Source organism: Acartia tonsa, chromosome 7 (genome assembly GCF_053477335.1).
Source record: "Acartia tonsa isolate MP-2025a chromosome 7, ASM5347733v1, whole genome shotgun sequence".
NCBI classification, from domain to species: domain Eukaryota; kingdom Metazoa; phylum Arthropoda; class Copepoda; order Calanoida; family Acartiidae; genus Acartia; species Acartia tonsa.
The window spans coordinates 34,707,955-34,727,090 of NC_137266.1; the positions used below are offsets into that span (position 1 = coordinate 34,707,955).

Below are 19,136 nucleotides of genomic sequence, written 5' to 3' on the forward strand. Positions count from 1 at the left end.
GATATGCAATAACAGCATTCCAAAATAATGCGCAATTAAAACTGCAAATAATCGGGTATAATCTGTCTAGCTAATACAATCAATGTAATATACATATATTATCCGTATATAAAGGAAACTGGCTGTCTATGTGTATGTTTGTGTCTGTCTGTACCAAAGGATCTAGCTAACCGAAAAACCGATATATTTTTTTAAAAACTAAAATTGAAAAGAAGGGTGGGGCAACTTTCACCATCTCAATTTCCCCTAGAGGCCTTTTGGGACATTAGTTAGTAGATTATAAAGTTGTAAGGGATTATGTTTCGAGCAAAAGATCTCCAAAAGATTTGTTTGGTTTTTTCTATGGTATTATTTTGCTACGTTTCTGAACACTATCTTTTATCTTTATCATTGGATTTGCTATTTATTTAAATGTATTAATAAATAAACACCATTTTGAAAATATTTATGTTGGCTCTCTCTCTCTATGTAAGAATGCAACACTAAAGTGGTTTTCGTTCCATCTAGCTGACATTATGGAGATGATAGCAAATAAAATAGTGCTCTTTTCATGTAACTTAAAAAACTGATAGATACGGCCCCTCCGTCCATCCTGCACTCTGACCGTGCAAAATTCAAGAAAGATTGGAGAACCATTTTGCGGTACCTATGTTCTAACAAGAACTAAAAGATGAAAAATACTGTTAGGTTAGGTTGTAATCATTTGTTTTTAAAGTAATTATCTACAATTGAAAGTTTTTGGTCATTGCAATATTGGCGGCCACAGGAAACTAAATATCATTAATATCACTAATATTGTGGGAAAATAATAATGGAGGCATACATAAATTTAGGGACCTCTAGCTGGAATAGAAGTCGAGATAGTAGAAGGAGTGGAAGTTAATAACTTTTTAGATGTCCGTTTTTTAAGACACAAAACAAACACTAAAACCCACATTTAACAAAAAAACATATAATAAATTTAAGAATAACAAGGATGACAACATCCATAAAAGCGAAGCACTGAAACAGTAGGACAAACGGACATTAACACTTGTATAGTGTCAGAACTAAATAATCAAAATATAAATGTATAAGAGTCAAAGCATAGTTGTAAGTAAATTTGTTGAAAAACTGCTTTATACAGGATTATGTTTATGGACATACTTAGATTTTTAGGACTTGATTATAAGTTGCTTCGCAAATAACATTATATTTTGTTGTCCCAGGAATCAATATACCAAAAATCAGATCAATCGGATAATTAGATCACATAAAAATTTGTTGTTAATAAAGTAAAAAAATCAACATGTTTAAAATGGACGTACGGACATTTTGGTAATGATTATAGAGTTGCTACGCTTTCTAAATCGTACCTAATTACTTAAGGAATCACCATGCAAAATTTGAAATCGATAGGACAATTCTAACATGCCTAAATTAATGAAAAAAGTTATCCGTTACGGACGGACGGACGGACCGACCCTAATTATAGAAAAGCTTCGAGCTTTTTAAAATCTTATTTAAATTTTGGTAGGTGTAAATGTGGTATTCGGCAACCGTGAGCCATGCCTATGGCACCCCTGATCTGGGGTTCGGTGGAGGGTCAATGGCCCTCCCCCGAGTCCTGGGGAAGGGGTCTAGTGACCCCCTCCCTACGCTTAGAATTAATGATTGAATCTGTCATGTTTATTATGGTTAACTGTATTCTTAATTCTCCCCCACCCTTTTCAGGGATGGGGGATCATTATTGCCCAAACTGACCATTGTATATGTATTATTGATGCTTTTATGTTATGATTATTTATTCCTATGTAATTCCCATGTAATTATTGTTTGTTGTATATAGCTTCAGTATCTTTTAAACCTTCAATAAAGTGACAACTGAAATAGATGTTGATCATTATCTAGTGAATGCTAGAGAAGCGTAGCTTCTCTATAGTAAGGTGTCCACGTCTGTTACACTGCCGTAATCTAATTGAACTCCGGTGTCTGCCATTTATCCTCGGCGGATACCACAACTTTGGTGACAGCTGTGTGAGATTACGGCGAACCACAAGTGTAGAGCAGACGCGCATCTGAGGCTAAGGTACTCCCAGCAGTGAATCTGGCAAAACTGACGCAATCAACCTGAATTACCCACCCTGGACGGCAAAGTTTAACTCTGCATCCGGCAGTTGTGGAAGCGAGACAGCGAAATTTGACGAATAACCGCGAGCAGCGCTGATATCTAACGGAGAATTGAGCGCTCAAAGGGCTGAAACAGGCCTGCGGACCGGCTGAAACAAGCCAAATAAGTGTAAACGGCTGGAAATAGGCCAACTTTACTGCAAGAAATAGCAGGATCCGAACCAGTGGCGCTAGCAGGACGGGACATTCCCTGCCGCCATCAGCCGGATTTGGATCAGCGGCGCTAGCAGGACGGGACATTCCCTGCCGCCGATAGGCTGAAACATGCCACATAGCTGCAAGCTGCGAGCTAACATACGAGTGTAGTGCACCAGAACAGAGAAAAACTACGTCAATTCCAAGTATCCTGAGAGGCTACAACGCAGCCACCCATCTAGACAAACAGATATTATGTTACATTGCAGGGATTACCACCCTGGTGTGATGGCTAAACAATAGATTTATGAGCAAAGCTTGGCAAACAAATTGTTGTGTTGTGATAAATCTAAGAATAGAACAGGCTTGGATTTATTGTGTATTGTGATAACAGCTAAAAATAGAACAGAGTTGGTAAACAAATCTGTTATGCAATTGTGATAAGGACAAAAATAGAAGCTAGATGTAATATAATAAAGACCCTGATATACAATCAAAACATCTCAAGCCCACAGCACAACAACAATACACCCCTTATTCCAAGGGAAAGGGAGGAGCCCCTCTCCATTGAAGGCAAATACAATCAGGGTGATATAATAGATAAGCCTAGGATTAAGAAGAAAAGGCACTATTACACCAGCACACAGTTACCTCCCTCCCTCACAGGGGAAACGGACGGAGTTACCCCCGTCCCCTCACGCGCTTCCCCCTTCCTACCCACACTAGACTAAGTCCGTCTGTAGTGTGGGGCTAGCGATCGGACACACAGAGCGCCATTCACGGGTAGCGCAACAGAGTGCGGAAAATATCATAAATTCAACGGACGAAGCGGACCAATGAGAGAGCGAGTTGAGGGGTGAGAGCGCGTTTTCCCCGTGTGCGCGGATTTGAAGGTGCGGACGCGCGTTGCAAGGACAGGAGATTTCACGCACCCACACGCACACACACACACACCGGAGCGGAGCTACTCCATAGCATTTAACAGGGGTATTTTTAGCAAATAGAGAATTACAAGCTTCTCTCCTTCTAGCTCTAGTGTGATAAAGGAAAACCCAATCAGTTCCTGACAGCAGTTCAGACCCTCAACATCTATCTACCCCTACAACCTCAGCACCTAACTAGTGATAAGTACAGCTAGGTTATATCTTTGCAACTAAACTACCAACCTAGTGATACAAACAGTGTTGGCTGTTAGGCTAGAAAGCCTCAAGTGACAAACCATTCATTTTAGTACTGTATAACTTTGTGCCCGCCGTTGAACCGTTGACCCAATGGACCAGCAGCAAGTCCCAGGAGGTGACCAAGCCCCAGGATGGCTCCAGGATGACCCTCAGCCGGCCCCAGCCGAGTACCGCAAGCTGATGCTGAGCAATCTGCCGGAGTATAGAGGGCCGCCCAAGCAATCCTGGTCGGCACATATCCGCAGACTCGAGATGTCATGGGCGGCTTACCGCGTGCCACCTCATGATTCCCTCAACCGCCGCAACGCCCTCCTACTGTCACTGGTAGGGCAAGCGGCGGAAATGGCGTCCCATCTGTTTGGCGAGGCAGGACAAGCCTTGACCTACGAACAGGTCAAGGCCGAGTGTGAATTGCTATTTCGTCCTGCTTTTGAATCCCAAACGCTTAAACAAGCGTTTAGGGATTACAAGCAACACTCGACAGAACCTATACAAGCGTACATATCAACTAAGTGCGCCTTGTATAGGGACGCCTACAACCATGAGGATCTGAGTCCTGGAACGAGTCCTGGAACGAGCCAGCGGTCCCAGAGGAAGGGGTGACACCCATCACCCCCAGCTAGCCAGCGCCACCAGCCTGCAGGGAGAGCCCAGCTACATGCCATCCAGAGCCCCCTGCCAGCCAAGGGAACCCAGCTGCTCAACATCAGGATAAGTTGAATTTGTTAAATGTGTTGTATCCAAGATATTGTAAAAACCCAGCCTTGCCTGTGCCCCCTGCACCAGAGGCTGGGGAGATTGAAATTCGGGAAAATAAGGACTTGCCTGTGCCACATGCACCTGAGTTCCTAGGGCAGGGGAGGGAAGTGAGTAAGGGCGAGCCTGTGCCACATGCACTTCAGCCCCATGCCACTGGGCATGCTTTGGACAAGGGAAGGGAGCACTTGGGGCTAGGGGAGCCGACACCCAGGCAAGTGCCAGTCGCTTGCCAGTCTGTCATTGGGGAGGGTATCGGGGTGCCTCGGCCGCATACAGATAACGCTCAATGGAAACTTGTATCTAGCCAGGAGCAGCCCAGCCGTGTCCAGTCCCAAGAAGCAGCCGTGACCAGAGCTGAAGATCCCCAGCCGCGTGTACGAGGAAGATGGTTGCCTGGAAGCCTCTCCCATTGGTGGATGGTCCTGTGGGGCCTCCTGCTGGCAGCCGTGTGGCCTACAACCAGCTACGTCCTGTTGGGATGGGACTGTGCCAACCCCACCCATGTCACGTCCTACAATAAAGAAAAGATGTGTAACACGGAGCCCCTACGCCAGGAGGTGCCCCTGGGCCATGAAGTACACGTCCTGCAGCAAGTCAAGGTGAGGGAAACCACCGGGTACAGTTGTCAGCTCACCGTGTCCCAGTGGACGTTCAGGTGTGGAGTATGGGGTCACCTCAAGGTGACCTCGGTTCCCACCCTCATGAGGCCAACCAAGATAGACCCAGAAGCGTGCCGAGACCTGGCCAGGAACCGAGTCTACACGTTGCCAGGCAAGACCCAGCTGAACCATCCCCTGTTCTTCACCATCGATATGGTGGGCGCCCTCGTCAACAGCCCCGAGGGGGTGGGTTGTGAAGGGGAGGACGTCTACTTCGAGGGCCAGCTATACCGCAACGAATTAGTGCTCCAGGAGCGACGGCTGCTGGTCAAGGAGGAGACCTATGTGGTGGAGGATGGACGGGTGGAGTCCCAGTCTGACCACCTGACCCTAGAGTGTCCCCATTCTGAGCTGTCCTGCATCACTGGGGAAGCAACCTACGTGTGGGACCACCTGGGGAGAGATTGCCCCTTGAGGCTGATCTGCAGCCTCCAGCCCAGCCTGGTGATGGATGCATATCTGGTTGACCATCAGGCCCAGTTTTTCATCAACATGACCAACCCCACCTCGATTGTGAACTGCGACTTCGAGGCCCATGCCACAAACCATCCAGCGTTGTTCGTGGCAGCTGACCCAGCCGCGGCTGCGCTGCCCAGAGTGTCGGCCAGGGATGTTGACGTTCCCCTTCAAGCACAAATACATGCAGGTTATATTGGGTTTACCCTGGAAACGCGCATGAAAAGCACCGCAGCAGAAGAAGTAGCGGCCAACTGCTGGAAGCTCCAGCAACTAGACCCGGCCCACCCGGTGCGTTTCCAGGGGAGCACGTTCTCGGTACTGAGGGGAGACATCCTGCTGCAGCTGACCTGCCAACGTCATAAATACGTTGTCCGCGAACACAAGGAGTGTTGGGACAAAGTGCCAGTAGAGCCCACAGGTTTTGTAGACGCTGTGACACGGGTATATAGTGAACACGCCACCAAGATTCCCTGCTCCTCCACCTACCCCCTGACTGTGCACGCGGAGGAAGGCTGGATAGAGTTAACCCCCGCTCCCAAGAAAAGGCCACCCCCGCTGGATACGCCTAAGCAATTGTTGACAGAACCCTTAGATGACTTCAGTTCAGGTGGCTTGTATTCGCAGGCTGAGTTGAACGACTGGCAACAACTGCTGGCGTTCCCAGCATACAAGAGTGCCATGCTGACCGGCCTATCCTATGGCTCCTGCGTTCAGCAAGGCAGCTGTTCGGCCACAGAAGACCATGGGATAGTGTCCTACAACATTGACCGACTGGCGGAGGAAGGAGAGGCAGCCCTGGATGTCTGGGCTGGATTTAGACAAGCCATCCACGAGTGGGGAGATGGCGCAGCCATACTGTGTTTGCTGTTGTTGATCCTCAAACTGCTGGGGGACCTAACCATCATTTCCCTGGCAGCAGCACAGGGAGGAGTCCGGGCAGCCCTGAATGCGATATCACAAGTGTTCCTGTACCATCCAGCTTTGTATAGGAAAGCGCCGGCTAGAGCCAGGCTCAACCATGCCAAGTCCCGGGACTTTTCAGTGGACTGGGATGCCATTCCCATCGGCAGGGAAGCAGCCGAGGAAATGGTGTCTATGAAATCAACTGACAGCGGGCATGACCGCCCAGGTAGGCCAGGACCGCCCTCTGGCAGACCCCGCGGCCCCTCAGGAGGACCGGCCGCTGCTCAGACGATCAACCTGGCAGCCAGCGCCCCAGCCGCTGCCAACAACAACCAGCAGGCCCCACTGCTGACTGTTCCAGCAACAACTGTGCCACCAGCAAACCTGATACCTGCCGGCGCTGACCAACGTGTCCAACCCAAGCCAGCCTCTGCCTTCTATCCCACATTGGGAGCCCATCAACCCTAAGAAGACACTCACCACTAGGATTCCATTGAATCATTATCGTTTGTATATATTTTAGCCCTAAGGAGCGGACCGAAGGCCTCAACCACTGTCGGAAGTCTGGTAGGGAAACCATCTCCCAGCCTTCCGAGGGGAGAGTTGTGGTATTCGGCAACCGTGAGCCATGCCTATGGCACCCCTGATCTGGGGTTCGGTGGAGGGTCAATGGCCCTCCCCCGAGTCCTGGGGAAGGGGTCTAGTGACCCCCTCCCTACGCTTAGAATTAATGATTGAATCTGTCATGTTTATTATGGTTAACTGTATTCTTAATTCTCCCCCACCCTTTTCAGGGATGGGGGATCATTATTGCCCAAACTGACCATTGTATATGTATTATTGATGCTTTTATGTTATGATTATTTATTCCTATCCATGTAATTATTGTTTGTTGTATATAGCTTCAGTATCTTTTAAACCTTCAATAAAGTGACAACTGAAATAGATGTTGATCATTATCTAGTGAATGCTAGAGAAGCGTAGCTTCTCTATAGTAAGGTGTCCACGTCTGTTACACTGCCGTAATCTAATTGAACTCCGGTGTCTGCCATTTATCCTCGGCGGATACCACATAAACACTTGTTTTGTATGTATGATATTATAAAACCATATATTTAAATATGATCGGATATTAAACAATTCCTTTATATTTGGTAACAATTGTTTTTACTATTGCCATTATCTGATTGATCTGTCCTTAATTTTTATTCATATTCAATTTTATTGTTTGTAAATGAATATTTAATACCTGTATTATAATACTGTTATTATTTTTATTAGTTATGTGTGTCATAAAATAAATATCTAATCTAATATAATCTATCAAATCAATGTATAATGTATAATTTTAAAACATAACTTATAAAATTATCCAATGGCTTTAATAATAGAAATATTTTTAGGGTAATTACTAATTATTAGAACTATATGAATTGAACGTTTGATGCACATTAACCCTAATAAACTAGATAGCATAATAAATGTATATAATCTAAATCAATCACAATAAAAAACTTTCTAATATAATTATGGTCATAAGTGTTAACATCTTGTGCATGCTACTGATTACGATTATATAACCCAGTAATGTAACGCAAAAAGCACTAAAACAAGGATGACAACATCCATAAAAGCGAAGCTCTGAAATGGAGGGACAAACGAACATTAACATTTGTATAAGATTGTCAGAACTGAATTAGCAGAATATTAATGCATCAGTACAAACAATATTTTAAGAAAATTTGTTGCAAAACTGCATAAATAGATGATACTTTTTAAGGACATACATAAATTTTTGGGAATTGTTTACAGAGATGCTTCGCTTATAACATTGTACCCTGTTGTAATAGGAATCAGTTTTAAAAAAATCAGAAGAATCGGATAATTTTAACACACAAAAACTTGTTGTCAAAAAAGTTAAAAATCGACATGTTTAAAATGGACGTACGGACATTCTGTTATTGTTTATAGAGTTGCTACGCTTTCTAAATTGTACCTAACTACTATAGGAATCATCATGCAAAGTTTGGAATCGATAGGACAATTCTAACCTGTTTAAATTAACGAAAAGAGCTAACTCTCTGTGACGGACGGACCAACCCTAATTATAGAAAAGCTTCGCTTTTAAAAATAAAGTTTTTTTTCACAATAAAATGATAACATACATCAAAATTTTAATTTTTCTAAAAATATATGCTTTTATCTAGGGAATCTGTATTCGAAGGGCAGGTCAGAGAGGGGTTAACGAAATATAGCTTAAATTGTATCCAAGACTTTAATCTGAAAATAAAACAGCCTAAAACCATAACAGGGCCTATTTGAAGCTTTCCTAAAATAGAGAACCCATTTGGATCAGCAGTTATTTAGATCTTAAGCTTCAGACAAAAAAAACTTAACACTTTATATATTAAGAACTCTTAAATTCTATCTTTATTTAATGACTATTTTACATTTTTATAATTTTTATTGAAAATAAAATAAAAAAGAAAGACTTTTCAACTTATTATTAATAAAAACGATATAAAGTTATAATATAAAATAGAATTTTATTAAAATAAAGACTATTTTGTTATAATTTAAGTATTTTTTTTGTGTATTTTAAATTTAAAGGTCCTAATACAATAACATAGCTTTGTTAACACTACTAACCGCGCGGCAAAAATTTTGTTTTTCATTGTCAATTTTAAACTTAAATTTTACATTGAAAAAAATGAATAAAATATATTTATTTTTAAAAAATATTAAAGATTATGACGTTTATTTTCTAATTTATTTATTATTTTTTTGTTTTTGCTTAAAAATATAGAAATGTATTAACTTTTTTGTCAAATTTTCAGAAAATATTTCTTACTTTTCAGATTTATATCTAAATTTAGAAAACTTTGAATCAATTTACAAATATGAAATCTATATCAAAAGAATCTAATTTAAATGTAGATTATTATCAAATTTTTATTTTTTAAAATATATTTCTTATTTTTATAAAATAAACGGAAAAAAGTGTCATGGTGAAAACACAAAATAATATTTTAGGCAAACTTTATATTTTCGTGGTGCTCTCTATTCGGTACTCTCTGTTATATTAAAGCGGGAACTTCAAACTATGAAAATATATAATTTCAAATTTGTAATACTAAATATAAACTACCTAACATGACTGCTGAAGCTGCCCCTGCTGTTGCTGCACCCGCCAAGAAGGTCGTCAAGGCCAAGAAGCCCAAGGCACCCGCTGCCCACCCCACTTATGCCGTCATGATCGCCGCTGCCGTCAAGGCACTGAAGGACAGAACTGGCAGCTCCCGCCAGGCTATCCTGAAGTACATTTGCGCCAACTACAAGGTTGATGCCGCCAAGGCTGCCATCCATCTGCGCATGGCCCTAAAGCGTGGAGTCGCCGCTGGATCCCTAAAGATGGCCAAGGCCTCTGGCAAGGGAGCCGGCTGCTACAAGCTCGGTGAGAAGGCTGAGAAGAAGAAGGCTGTCAAGAAACCCAAGGCTAAGAAGCCCGCCGCCAAGAAGGCTAAGAAGCCTGCAGCCAAGAAGAGTGTTAAGAAACCAGCTGCCAAGAAGGCCGCTAAAAAGCCTGCTGCCAAGAAGCCTGCTGCCAAGAAACCCGCAGCCAAGAAGCCTGCCGCCAAGAAGCCCGCAGCTAAGAAACCCGCTGCCAAGAAGGCTGCTGCTAAGAAGCCGGCCAAGAAGTAAATTTCTTGTCCTGCTTAAGTCTACACGTGTACCTGAAACTGCCCTTTATAGGGCTCAAATATGTTCATAGTTGAGATAATAATATTCTAGTCAGATACTTATACTATATTTCTATAAGTTCCTCATGTGTTAAAGTCAATAGCTGTAGTCGCCATAATGCCCCTGACTATCCTCTTAGGTCAGATCCTACAAATGTCTTGCATTGATACTCCTTACTAAATCCTAAATACTAAAAATTTTATAAGACTGGTCCCGTTATTATAGATATTATATATTTATAAAAGGATATTGTTTAGCCGCGCAATAATCCTTAAATTTAAATCTGCTTATGTGCATTAATAAACACAATTTGTAAAAGATGTATTGACAGGGACACACAGAAAACTGTCCCGAATTTGTATTAATTTTGAGGAACAAGACTCCAGTGACGTCATATTTTTCTTTCCCGAAAAAGGGAAGAGGGGAAGAAAATCTCTTTAAAAGAGATGGGGAAAACCCCCTTTTCTCCCATCTCTTTTTTCTTCCCCCCTTCCCTTTTTTTTCTTTCCCCCTTCCCTTTTTCGGGAAAGAAAAATATGACGTCACTGGAGTCTTGTTCCTCAAAATTAATACAAATTCGGGACAGTTTTCTGTGTGTCATTGACAGGCCTAGATATCCAGCTGTGTTATAATTTCAATGAGCACTGGTCAGCTGAACACCGTAATAGTGTCTGACTGATTATGACGTAACAAAAAAAATTAGCCAATGAGAGGCAACTATAAATTTTACCATTGGTCAATAACGGCCTCTCATTGGCTAATTTTTTTTGTTACGTCATAATCACTCAGACACTATTACTGTGTTCCTGGTCAGCTTACTTAAAGGTATTATAAGAACCTTATTTTTGTTTACTACATCCTTTTTTTATTTTGTCTTTTGGTACAACAGTCATACAACTGATTTTCTATCCTTTTCTGTCTCACCGCTGATGAATTGCTCTATATTTCACAATCCGTTTGTCCAACGATGACTTAAGTGCTATTCACAATGAATTATTAATGAAATTAACAGGGGAATTATGTAAGTACAATGTCAGCTATGTCGCCTCACTTCCTCAAAAAGTTCATATAATACTATTAAGTTTAAAGAATCTTTGTTTTGTACATTTTAGTGAATCAACAATGGAAAGACATATTTATAAACATCGAGAAAAATATTACCCTGTAGTAGGGTTGGGCCGGATATCCGGCAATATAATTTTTTATATTCTACAACAAAAATCTCAGTTTTTTAAAAATCTTAAATGGCTGTAATTTTCTTATTATTGAAGCTAGAAGAACAATACTTTCTGAATATGTTTATCTTTATGTAAATACTAGCGGCTACGCCCCTAGAGGCCTCTAGTGGCACTTTAATGTTTTTGTTTGTTAAAGTTAATTTTTTATGTACGATACCACCTTATTTGACGTTGAAGTCTCCCAGATTTTAAGAAAATTTTCAATTTTTTTGTCACTTCTTTTGGGAGGGTGGTAGTACACTCCCCAAAAATAGTTAAAAACCTTCCCAGGACATATGAAAATCTACCCTGTTAAGGAGCGATTATTCGTATTTTCACAGAAGCTTTCCTCCTATTTCTAGCCCCTCCGGGCCAATTGCCTAACCCTGTGGGGCAATCACCTACACAATATATAACCTAACCTAAAATAACCTATTAAAAGCCATTTTAAAAATACGACGAATCGCCCCTTAAGGTGCATTGCCACAAAAGGGACTATAGCCTTTTTTGATACTTTAATATGCAGTAATTTGGCCGGTTATCCGGCTGGATATCCGGTAATTTGGCTGGATAACCGGATATTTGCCGGATATCCGGCATTTAAAATCAGCCGGATATCCGGTATCCGGCCAAAAAAATATCCGGCCCAACCCTACCCTGTAGTAAGTAGCCTGCCATGATGCTGTGTATAATGTATTAATATTTTTGAGCAGCATTTGACTTCTGAACCTATTAGCTTCTCCATTTTAGGTAAGTTTAATATAGGTCCTGTGATGGATTTAATATTTATTTTAGCCGTTCAAACACACAGGTTAGCCTATGATAGTATAGGATTTGGCCCACTGTGATCTATGTAGTATAGAAATACAATCGCGCGTCTAGAAAATCTATACAGAAATGGATAACTCATGGTGAGCTAGATAATTGGACAAATACATAAATATTGTTAACATTCTTAGAAAACAAGGACGACAACATCCATAAAAGCGAAGCTCTGAAACGATAGAAGAACGGACATTAACACTCATATAGTGTCAGAACTGAATCATCAGAATATAAATGAATAAGAGTCAAAGCAAAATTATGAGTAAATTTGTTGAAAACTTCATGATACAGGATGTTTATGGACGTACTTACATTTTTAGGACTTAATTAGTTGCTTTGCTTATAATATTGTACTTTGTTGTCACGGGAATCAGTAATCCAAAAATCAGAACAATCGGATAATTTATCACAGAAAAATTTGTTGCTAGAAAAGAAAAAATCAACATATTTAAATGGATGTACGGAAAGTCTGGTGATGAATATAGAGTTGATACACTTGATAAATCGTACCCTACAACAGGAATCACTATGTAAACTTTGAAATCTATAGGACAATTCTAACGTGCCTTAATTAACGAAAAAAGCTACGTCTGGGACGGACGGGCCAACACGGAATATTTTCAAAAACCTAAGAGCGTAAATGCAGGACTTACTTTTTAGAAGACTTGATATTTTGACACTAAATGCTTAAATTGGACGTACAGATATTATGGAATGATTACAGAGTTCCTACGCTTCGAAAATACTGTACTGTCAAAAAAAAAGAATTAGTTCTCAATCATGAAAAGTTTTGTTGGTCCTATAAAGGACCGTTCTTCCAAAAGGCAGAACATAGCGATGGTCAATTTACTTGGAGCTGGTGTACTTGGTGACAGCCTTGGTTCCCTCAGAGACGGCGTGCTTGGCCAACTCTCCGGGAAGGAGAAGCCTGACAGCAGTCTGGATCTCCCTGGAGGTGATGGTGGACCTCTTGTTGTAGTGAGCCAAACGGGAGGCCTCAGCAGCAATACGCTCAAAGATGTCGTTGACAAAAGAGTTCATGATGCTCATGGCCTTGCTGGAGACACCAGTGTCGGGGTGCACCTGCTTCAACACCTTGTAAATGTAGATAGCATAGGACTCCTTCCTTCTCAGCTTCTTCTTTTTCTTGTCTCCCTTGGCAATGGCCTTCTGGGCCTTACCAGACTTCTTGGCAGCCTTTCCTGAAACCTTGGGGGGCATAGTGATGTTGAATTCTAATAATGATTCTAATTGAGTTGAAAATTTTCTAAATATTTATACAATGCAGAAGTAATAATCTCCTATTACAATATACCCCCTTTTCCCATTACTTCCCCATAATGTGTCAGCAGACAAAGGGGAATATAGAGATGGGGGGGTTGGGGGTGAAACTACAACGCGATTGATGCACAATTATAAGCACAGACATACAGAGGGGGAGGGGGGTAATAGCACTTGATTCAAAACTAGGAGCAAACACAAAAAATAAGGCGGGATTTATAAAACTGTAAACAAAACAGCAAAATATGAAAAATATTTAAATTAGGTTGAAAACATTAACTTTAAAAATTATGAAAAAATATCTCGTGAAATAAAAATTATAGGCCGAATCCCTTACATATTCCTTTATATATACGCAAGTCTGAGGAAATTCAAATTTATAGGCTTGCCTAAGAAATTTTATACCATTTGGCCTAATGTCTAAATATAAGTGACAGCAATAGACATTTTCTGAAGGTAGTTTTCAAAATATATTCTTATCTATATGTACATTTTAAACGAGATACATAGTGGAAGGTATTTTTCATCTAATGTATTACAAACCAATGGGTACTTAATATTGTAATGGTTATTTATCGCATCGTATTACGAACAGTTTTCCGCGAAAAGTAAATTACAAAATTAAAAGATTAATTCCATTTTTGTTGGCTCCGATTCTTTCTTAAATGAACAAGGGAAGAATATAGATAGAACAATACTAATTGTAATATTCAGAGCGATAATTTTGTGTATCATCTTCGGGGATGGACATCAATTTTTCGGCCATTAATATTTAACTTGTCCCTTTAGATCCCTGGGTTCGTACGCTATGTTCGCGGGTAAAAATGGCAGGTGAAAGTGGGATATTATTGCAACAAAATGGCGGTAAAATTGGATACTTTTGTTAAGGGTAATCCTAAACAGCTCTTTATTAGGAACGTAACATTCAATATTAGGGTGTCCCACATATTTTGTTTTTTTTTTATATCAGATTTTTTTGAATTATCATTAAATAACCAGAGTTACACCATGATCTTTTTGAATATAAAAATAAAGTATATGGAAAGAGAGAAAAGCTGAATATTTAGAAAAAGGAAGACTACATCAATAAATAACAAGGATGACAACATCCATAAAAGCAAAGCACTGAAACGGTAGGACAAACGGACATGAACACTTATATAGTGTCAGAACTAAATAACATTCTTAGAAAACAAGGACGACAACATCCATAAAAGCGATGCTCTGAAACAATAGAAAAACGGACATTAACACTCATATAGTGTCAGAACTGAATCATCAGAATATAAATGTATAAGAGTCGAAGCAAAATTGTAAGTAAATTTGTTGAAAAACTGCTTTATACAGGATAATGTTTATGGACATACTTACATATTTAGGACTTGATTATAGAGTTGCTTCGCTTATAACATTATACTTTGTTGTCCCAGGAATCAATAAACCAAAAATCAGATCAATCGGATGATTAGATCACATATAAATTTGTTATTAAAAAGTAAAAAAATCAAAATGTTTAAAATGGACGTACGGAAATTTTGGTAATAATTATAGAGTTGCTACGCTTTCTAAATCGTACCTAACTACTAAAGGAATCACCATGCAAAATTGAAATCGATAGGACGGTTCTAACATGCCTAAATTAACAAAAAAAAGCTATCCGTTACGGACGGACCAACCCTAATTATAGAAAAGCCTCGCCTTTAAAAAGCTCTAAAAGCAGAAAGTACAAACGAATAATAAATCTTGTAGAGTATCAGAACTTAATAAACAGATCATATATTTGGTGCAAGATACAGTACAAAGACATATACTTACATCTTTAGGATTTGATAATAGAGATACTTCGCCCATAATATTGTACCTTGTTGCACTAGGAATCGTTATTACGAAAATTAGATAAATAGGATTATATTTAATAAAAAAAATTTTGTTGTAAATCCGCATGTTTTAAATGGATGTACGGGCATTCTGTTAACGATTATATAGTTGCTACGCTTACTAAACATACCTTACTGTTATAGGAATCACCATGCAAAGTTTGTTATACACATGACATTTCTAATATATCAGTTAACTAAAAGAGCTATCCGTTACGGACCGACCTGAGTTATAGAAAAGCTTTGTTTTTTAAAAGGTATCCCTAATTCACTAAATTACAATGAAGTTATGGGGTTGGAGATTTTGTTTTAATATGGGGAGGAGAAAAGAGTGGAAACTTTCAAAGTTGCGTTGGCTACACTGAAGGGAGTGGGGCATTTTAGTGAAGGAAAGGGGAAAAGCATAGAAATGGTGGGGATTCATATAGAGGTATAAATACGTTAAACCTATTCTAATACTGTTCAGTTAAAGTTTGATTGATTTCTCAATCCAACTAATATACTTACATTATGTCTGGCCGTGGAAAAGGAGGAAAAGTGAAGGGAAAGGCAAAGAGCAGGTCAAGCCGTGCCGGTCTTCAGTTCCCTGTCGGTCGTATCCACCGTCTGCTCCGCAAGGGCAACTATGCTGAGCGTGTTGGAGCTGGTGCCCCAGTCTACATGGCTGCTGTCATGGAATACTTGGCCGCTGAGGTTCTTGAGTTGGCTGGCAATGCCGCTAGAGATAATAAGAAGACCAGAATCATCCCCAGACATCTTCAGCTCGCCATTCGTAACGACGAGGAATTGAACAAGCTGTTGAGTGGTGTCACCATTGCCCAGGGAGGTGTCCTCCCCAACATCCAGGCTGTTCTCCTACCCAAGAAGTCTGAGAAGACCAAGGCTTAATTAGATGACCGTATCTGCTACTCTACCTCTGTACCTGAAAACGCTCTCTTTATAAAGAGCCAAAATAAATACATATTGAGAAATATTTCTTTTTTATTATCTAGATGTATTCAATACAAACTATGATAGCAGTGACACTTCAGAAAAAAGAATCGTTATGGCGGGTGCTGTATTTTTCCTGGGGCAATATCTCTTTGTAGACTTTCTGAAAATAACTCCTGGTCTGCACCTGTTAACATTACATTTAATAAGTCTGTGTATCATTCTATGAATCTATAACCTGCTATTTTAAAGCAAGGCTTTTCTGTAACTTGCCTTATCCGATCGAACGTTTTCACAGATCTTACTTCCTACCGACAGTACATATGTACAATAATTTAAGATTATTAATAAATAATAACTTTTTTTTACAACACTCATGTTAATTCTCGATAAATGGTTATTAATATTAAGAGATAAAAAAGAAATGGCACCAACATCCTCAAGTAGATCAAGTACGTTTTAGAACAGATGTTCATTGGCCATAAAAAAAAGAATTAGGTATAATAAAAAAAATCATTATGCTTAAATTGGACGTACGGATATTCTGGTAATGATTATAGAGTTGCTAAGCTTTCTAAATCGTACCAAACTACTAGAGGAATCACCATGCAAAGTTGGAAAAAACATGCCTAAAATAACAAAAAAAATAACTGTCTCGGACGGAGGGACCGACCTTAATTATATAAAAGCTTCGCTTCTAAAAATGAAATAAATCTAAAGTAATATTGGGGGGGGGGGGGAGACAATAAAATCATCTTTTCTACGAAGCAATACCACCAAAAATCATCTGATATTTCAATTATTAAGGTTGCTTTGCTTGATACAGCAGATAAAGATCCCTTTTTGCGCGTAGTGGGGAATAATAAAGGATTGTGAGGGGAATTTTTTAACCAAAATAAAAAGGGGAAAGAAGTGAAGTATTCATTCTATAAAAAATGTTCCATAAGTACATTAGGGTGGGTCGATTTTGAACTTTTTTTTCTGAGACCAAAGCTATGATTTTTATGAGTATAATGGATATTTAGATGATTTAAAATTTATCCTTAGTCTTAAAACCGCTGACGACCAGACATTCAATTAAAGCTATTTGTCAATGATTGTCAAAAATGTATTGAATCAGAACTATGGCTTCATGGTGCTCTCAGGAAAGGCCGTGAGGAGTAGAATCAGGAACTTTTGACCGTTTCAAAAAATCTCGTTCCTAGCCTGATAAAATCTCAAAAAAACCTCTACAAATTGGAAAATTCTCAATAAACCTTTAAAACTGGTGGTTTTTTAGTAATTTCTATTTTAAAACAGACTATTTATAAATTTTTTAAAATTCTCTTTCGGTCAGAAATTTTGTTTAAGTTAGTTTTATCTGTTGCACATCCCCTCTGTCTACTTCCGATATGAACCCACCCTAAAGTACATACACAGAACCTTCTCAATATCAGCACCAAAAATGAACTCCCCTCTCTCTCTTGTATGAAAAAAGCAACTTTTTCCACATACTATAATATGAATCTTTTTAGTTATGGCCGGCTTGTAACAGAAGAAAAAGAACAATCACAAACCATGGTCAAGTCACAAAAGAACAAGGATGACAACATCCATAAAAGCGAAGCTCTGAAACGGTAGGACAAACGGACATTAACACTTGTATAATGTCAGAACTGAATAATCAGAATGCGAATGTATAAGAGTCAAGGCAAAATTGTAAGTAAATTTGTTGAAAAACTGCTTGATACAGGATAATGTTTATGGGTAACTTACATTTTTAGGATTTGATTATAGAGTTGCTTCGCTTATAATATTGTGCTTTGTTGTCCCAGGAATTAGTATACCAAAAATCAGACAAATCGGATAATTAGGTCACATACAAATTTGTTTTTAAAAATGTAAAAAAAATTAACATGTTTAAAATGGACGTACGGACATTCTGGTAATGATTACAGAGTTGCTACGCTTTCTAACTCGTACCTAACTATTATAGGAATCACCATGCAAAATTTGAAATCGAAAGGACAATTCTAACATGCCTAAATTAACGGAAAAAAGCTATTTAAAAAAGTTAAAAAATCAACATGTTTAAAATGGACGTACGGACATTTTGGTAATGATTATATAGTTGCTACGCTTTCTAAATCGTACCTAACTACTAAAGGAATCACCATGCAAAATTTGAAATCGATGGGACAATTCTAACATGTCTAAATTAACGAAAAAAGCTATCCGTTACGGACGGACGGACGTACGGACGGACGGACCGACCCTAATTATAGAAAAGCTTCGCTTTTAAAAAGAAGATAATGAAGACAAATTTCTAATTATTAGTGTACTAGCGGCTTTGTCCCTAGCCTCTAGGGGATATGCCCCAAGAGGTTTGATCAAACAAATTTTTCGTGTTTTAGAAAGCAGGTGAAAAAAATAAGTTTACTAATTATCGTCCAATTTCTATTCTTACAAATGATAAAATTTTTAGCAGATTATAATATCCTGTATAAATATCAATATGGGTTTCGTCCTAATCATAACACAACACAGCCTTTATTAAATTTACTTAAGAATATCTATGAAAATCTAAATAAAAAGAACCCTGAATACACAATAAACATTTTCCTAGATCTTTCAAAAGCCTTTGATGTCCTAAATATAAAAAATTCTTTTAAACAAACTTGAACACTATGGTTTTAAAAATACCTTGAAATGGTTTGAAAACTATTTAATAGGGCGGCAACAGTTTGTTACAATCAATGGTGTAAATTCAGCTAAAAAAATTATTCAAACGGGGGTTCCACAGGGAAGTACTTTAGGCCCCCTCTTATTTATTCTATACATAAATGATTTACCAAATGCAACATCTTTTTTAACAAATTTATTTGCTGATGATACTACATTTAGCAAATCAAACAACTACTTAAATGATTTAATTGAAGATTCTAATATGGAACTCGATAAAGCAAAAAAATGGGTTAGAGCAAATAAACTAGCCTTGATTGTATCAAAAACTAAATATAT

At 39.1% G+C, this 19,136-nt stretch overlaps 3 protein-coding genes across 3 annotated transcripts; 2 read left to right on the forward strand and 1 right to left on the reverse strand.

Annotated features, from left to right (window-relative positions):
• Positions 1–9,412: 9,412 nt before the first annotated feature.
• Positions 9,413–10,062, forward strand: LOC145324283 (histone H1-beta, late embryonic-like). The gene has a single exon (XM_080166902.1). The coding sequence runs from the start codon at positions 9,419–9,421 to the stop codon at positions 9,965–9,967; it is 549 nt and encodes a 182-aa protein (XP_080023028.1). The 5' UTR covers positions 9,413–9,418; the 3' UTR covers positions 9,968–10,062.
• A 2,791-nt stretch (positions 10,063–12,853) lies between these two features.
• On the reverse strand, positions 12,854–13,286 carry LOC145324285 (histone H2B-like). The gene has a single exon (XM_080166903.1). The coding sequence runs from the start codon at positions 13,267–13,269 to the stop codon at positions 12,895–12,897; it is 375 nt and encodes a 124-aa protein (XP_080023029.1). The 5' UTR covers positions 13,270–13,286; the 3' UTR covers positions 12,854–12,894.
• Positions 13,287–15,710: 2,424 nt separating this feature from the next.
• Positions 15,711–16,442, forward strand: LOC145324286 (histone H2A-like). Its single transcript, XM_080166904.1, has one exon. It carries the CDS (start codon positions 15,717–15,719, stop codon positions 16,092–16,094), a length of 378 nt encoding a protein of 125 aa, XP_080023030.1. The 5' UTR covers positions 15,711–15,716; the 3' UTR covers positions 16,095–16,442.
• Positions 16,443–19,136: the final 2,694 nt, after the last annotated feature.

What these genes read in the sequence shown, in the direction of transcription:
- LOC145324286 (XM_080166904.1), top strand. Translation starts at nt 15,717, where the DNA reads ATGTCTGGCCGTGGAAAAGGAGGAAAAGTGAAGGGAAAGGCAAAGAGC.
- LOC145324283 (XM_080166902.1), top strand. Translation starts at nt 9,419, where the DNA reads ATGACTGCTGAAGCTGCCCCTGCTGTTGCTGCACCCGCCAAGAAGGTC.
- LOC145324285 (XM_080166903.1), bottom strand. Translation starts at nt 13,269, where the DNA reads ATGCCCCCCAAGGTTTCAGGAAAGGCTGCCAAGAAGTCTGGTAAGGCC.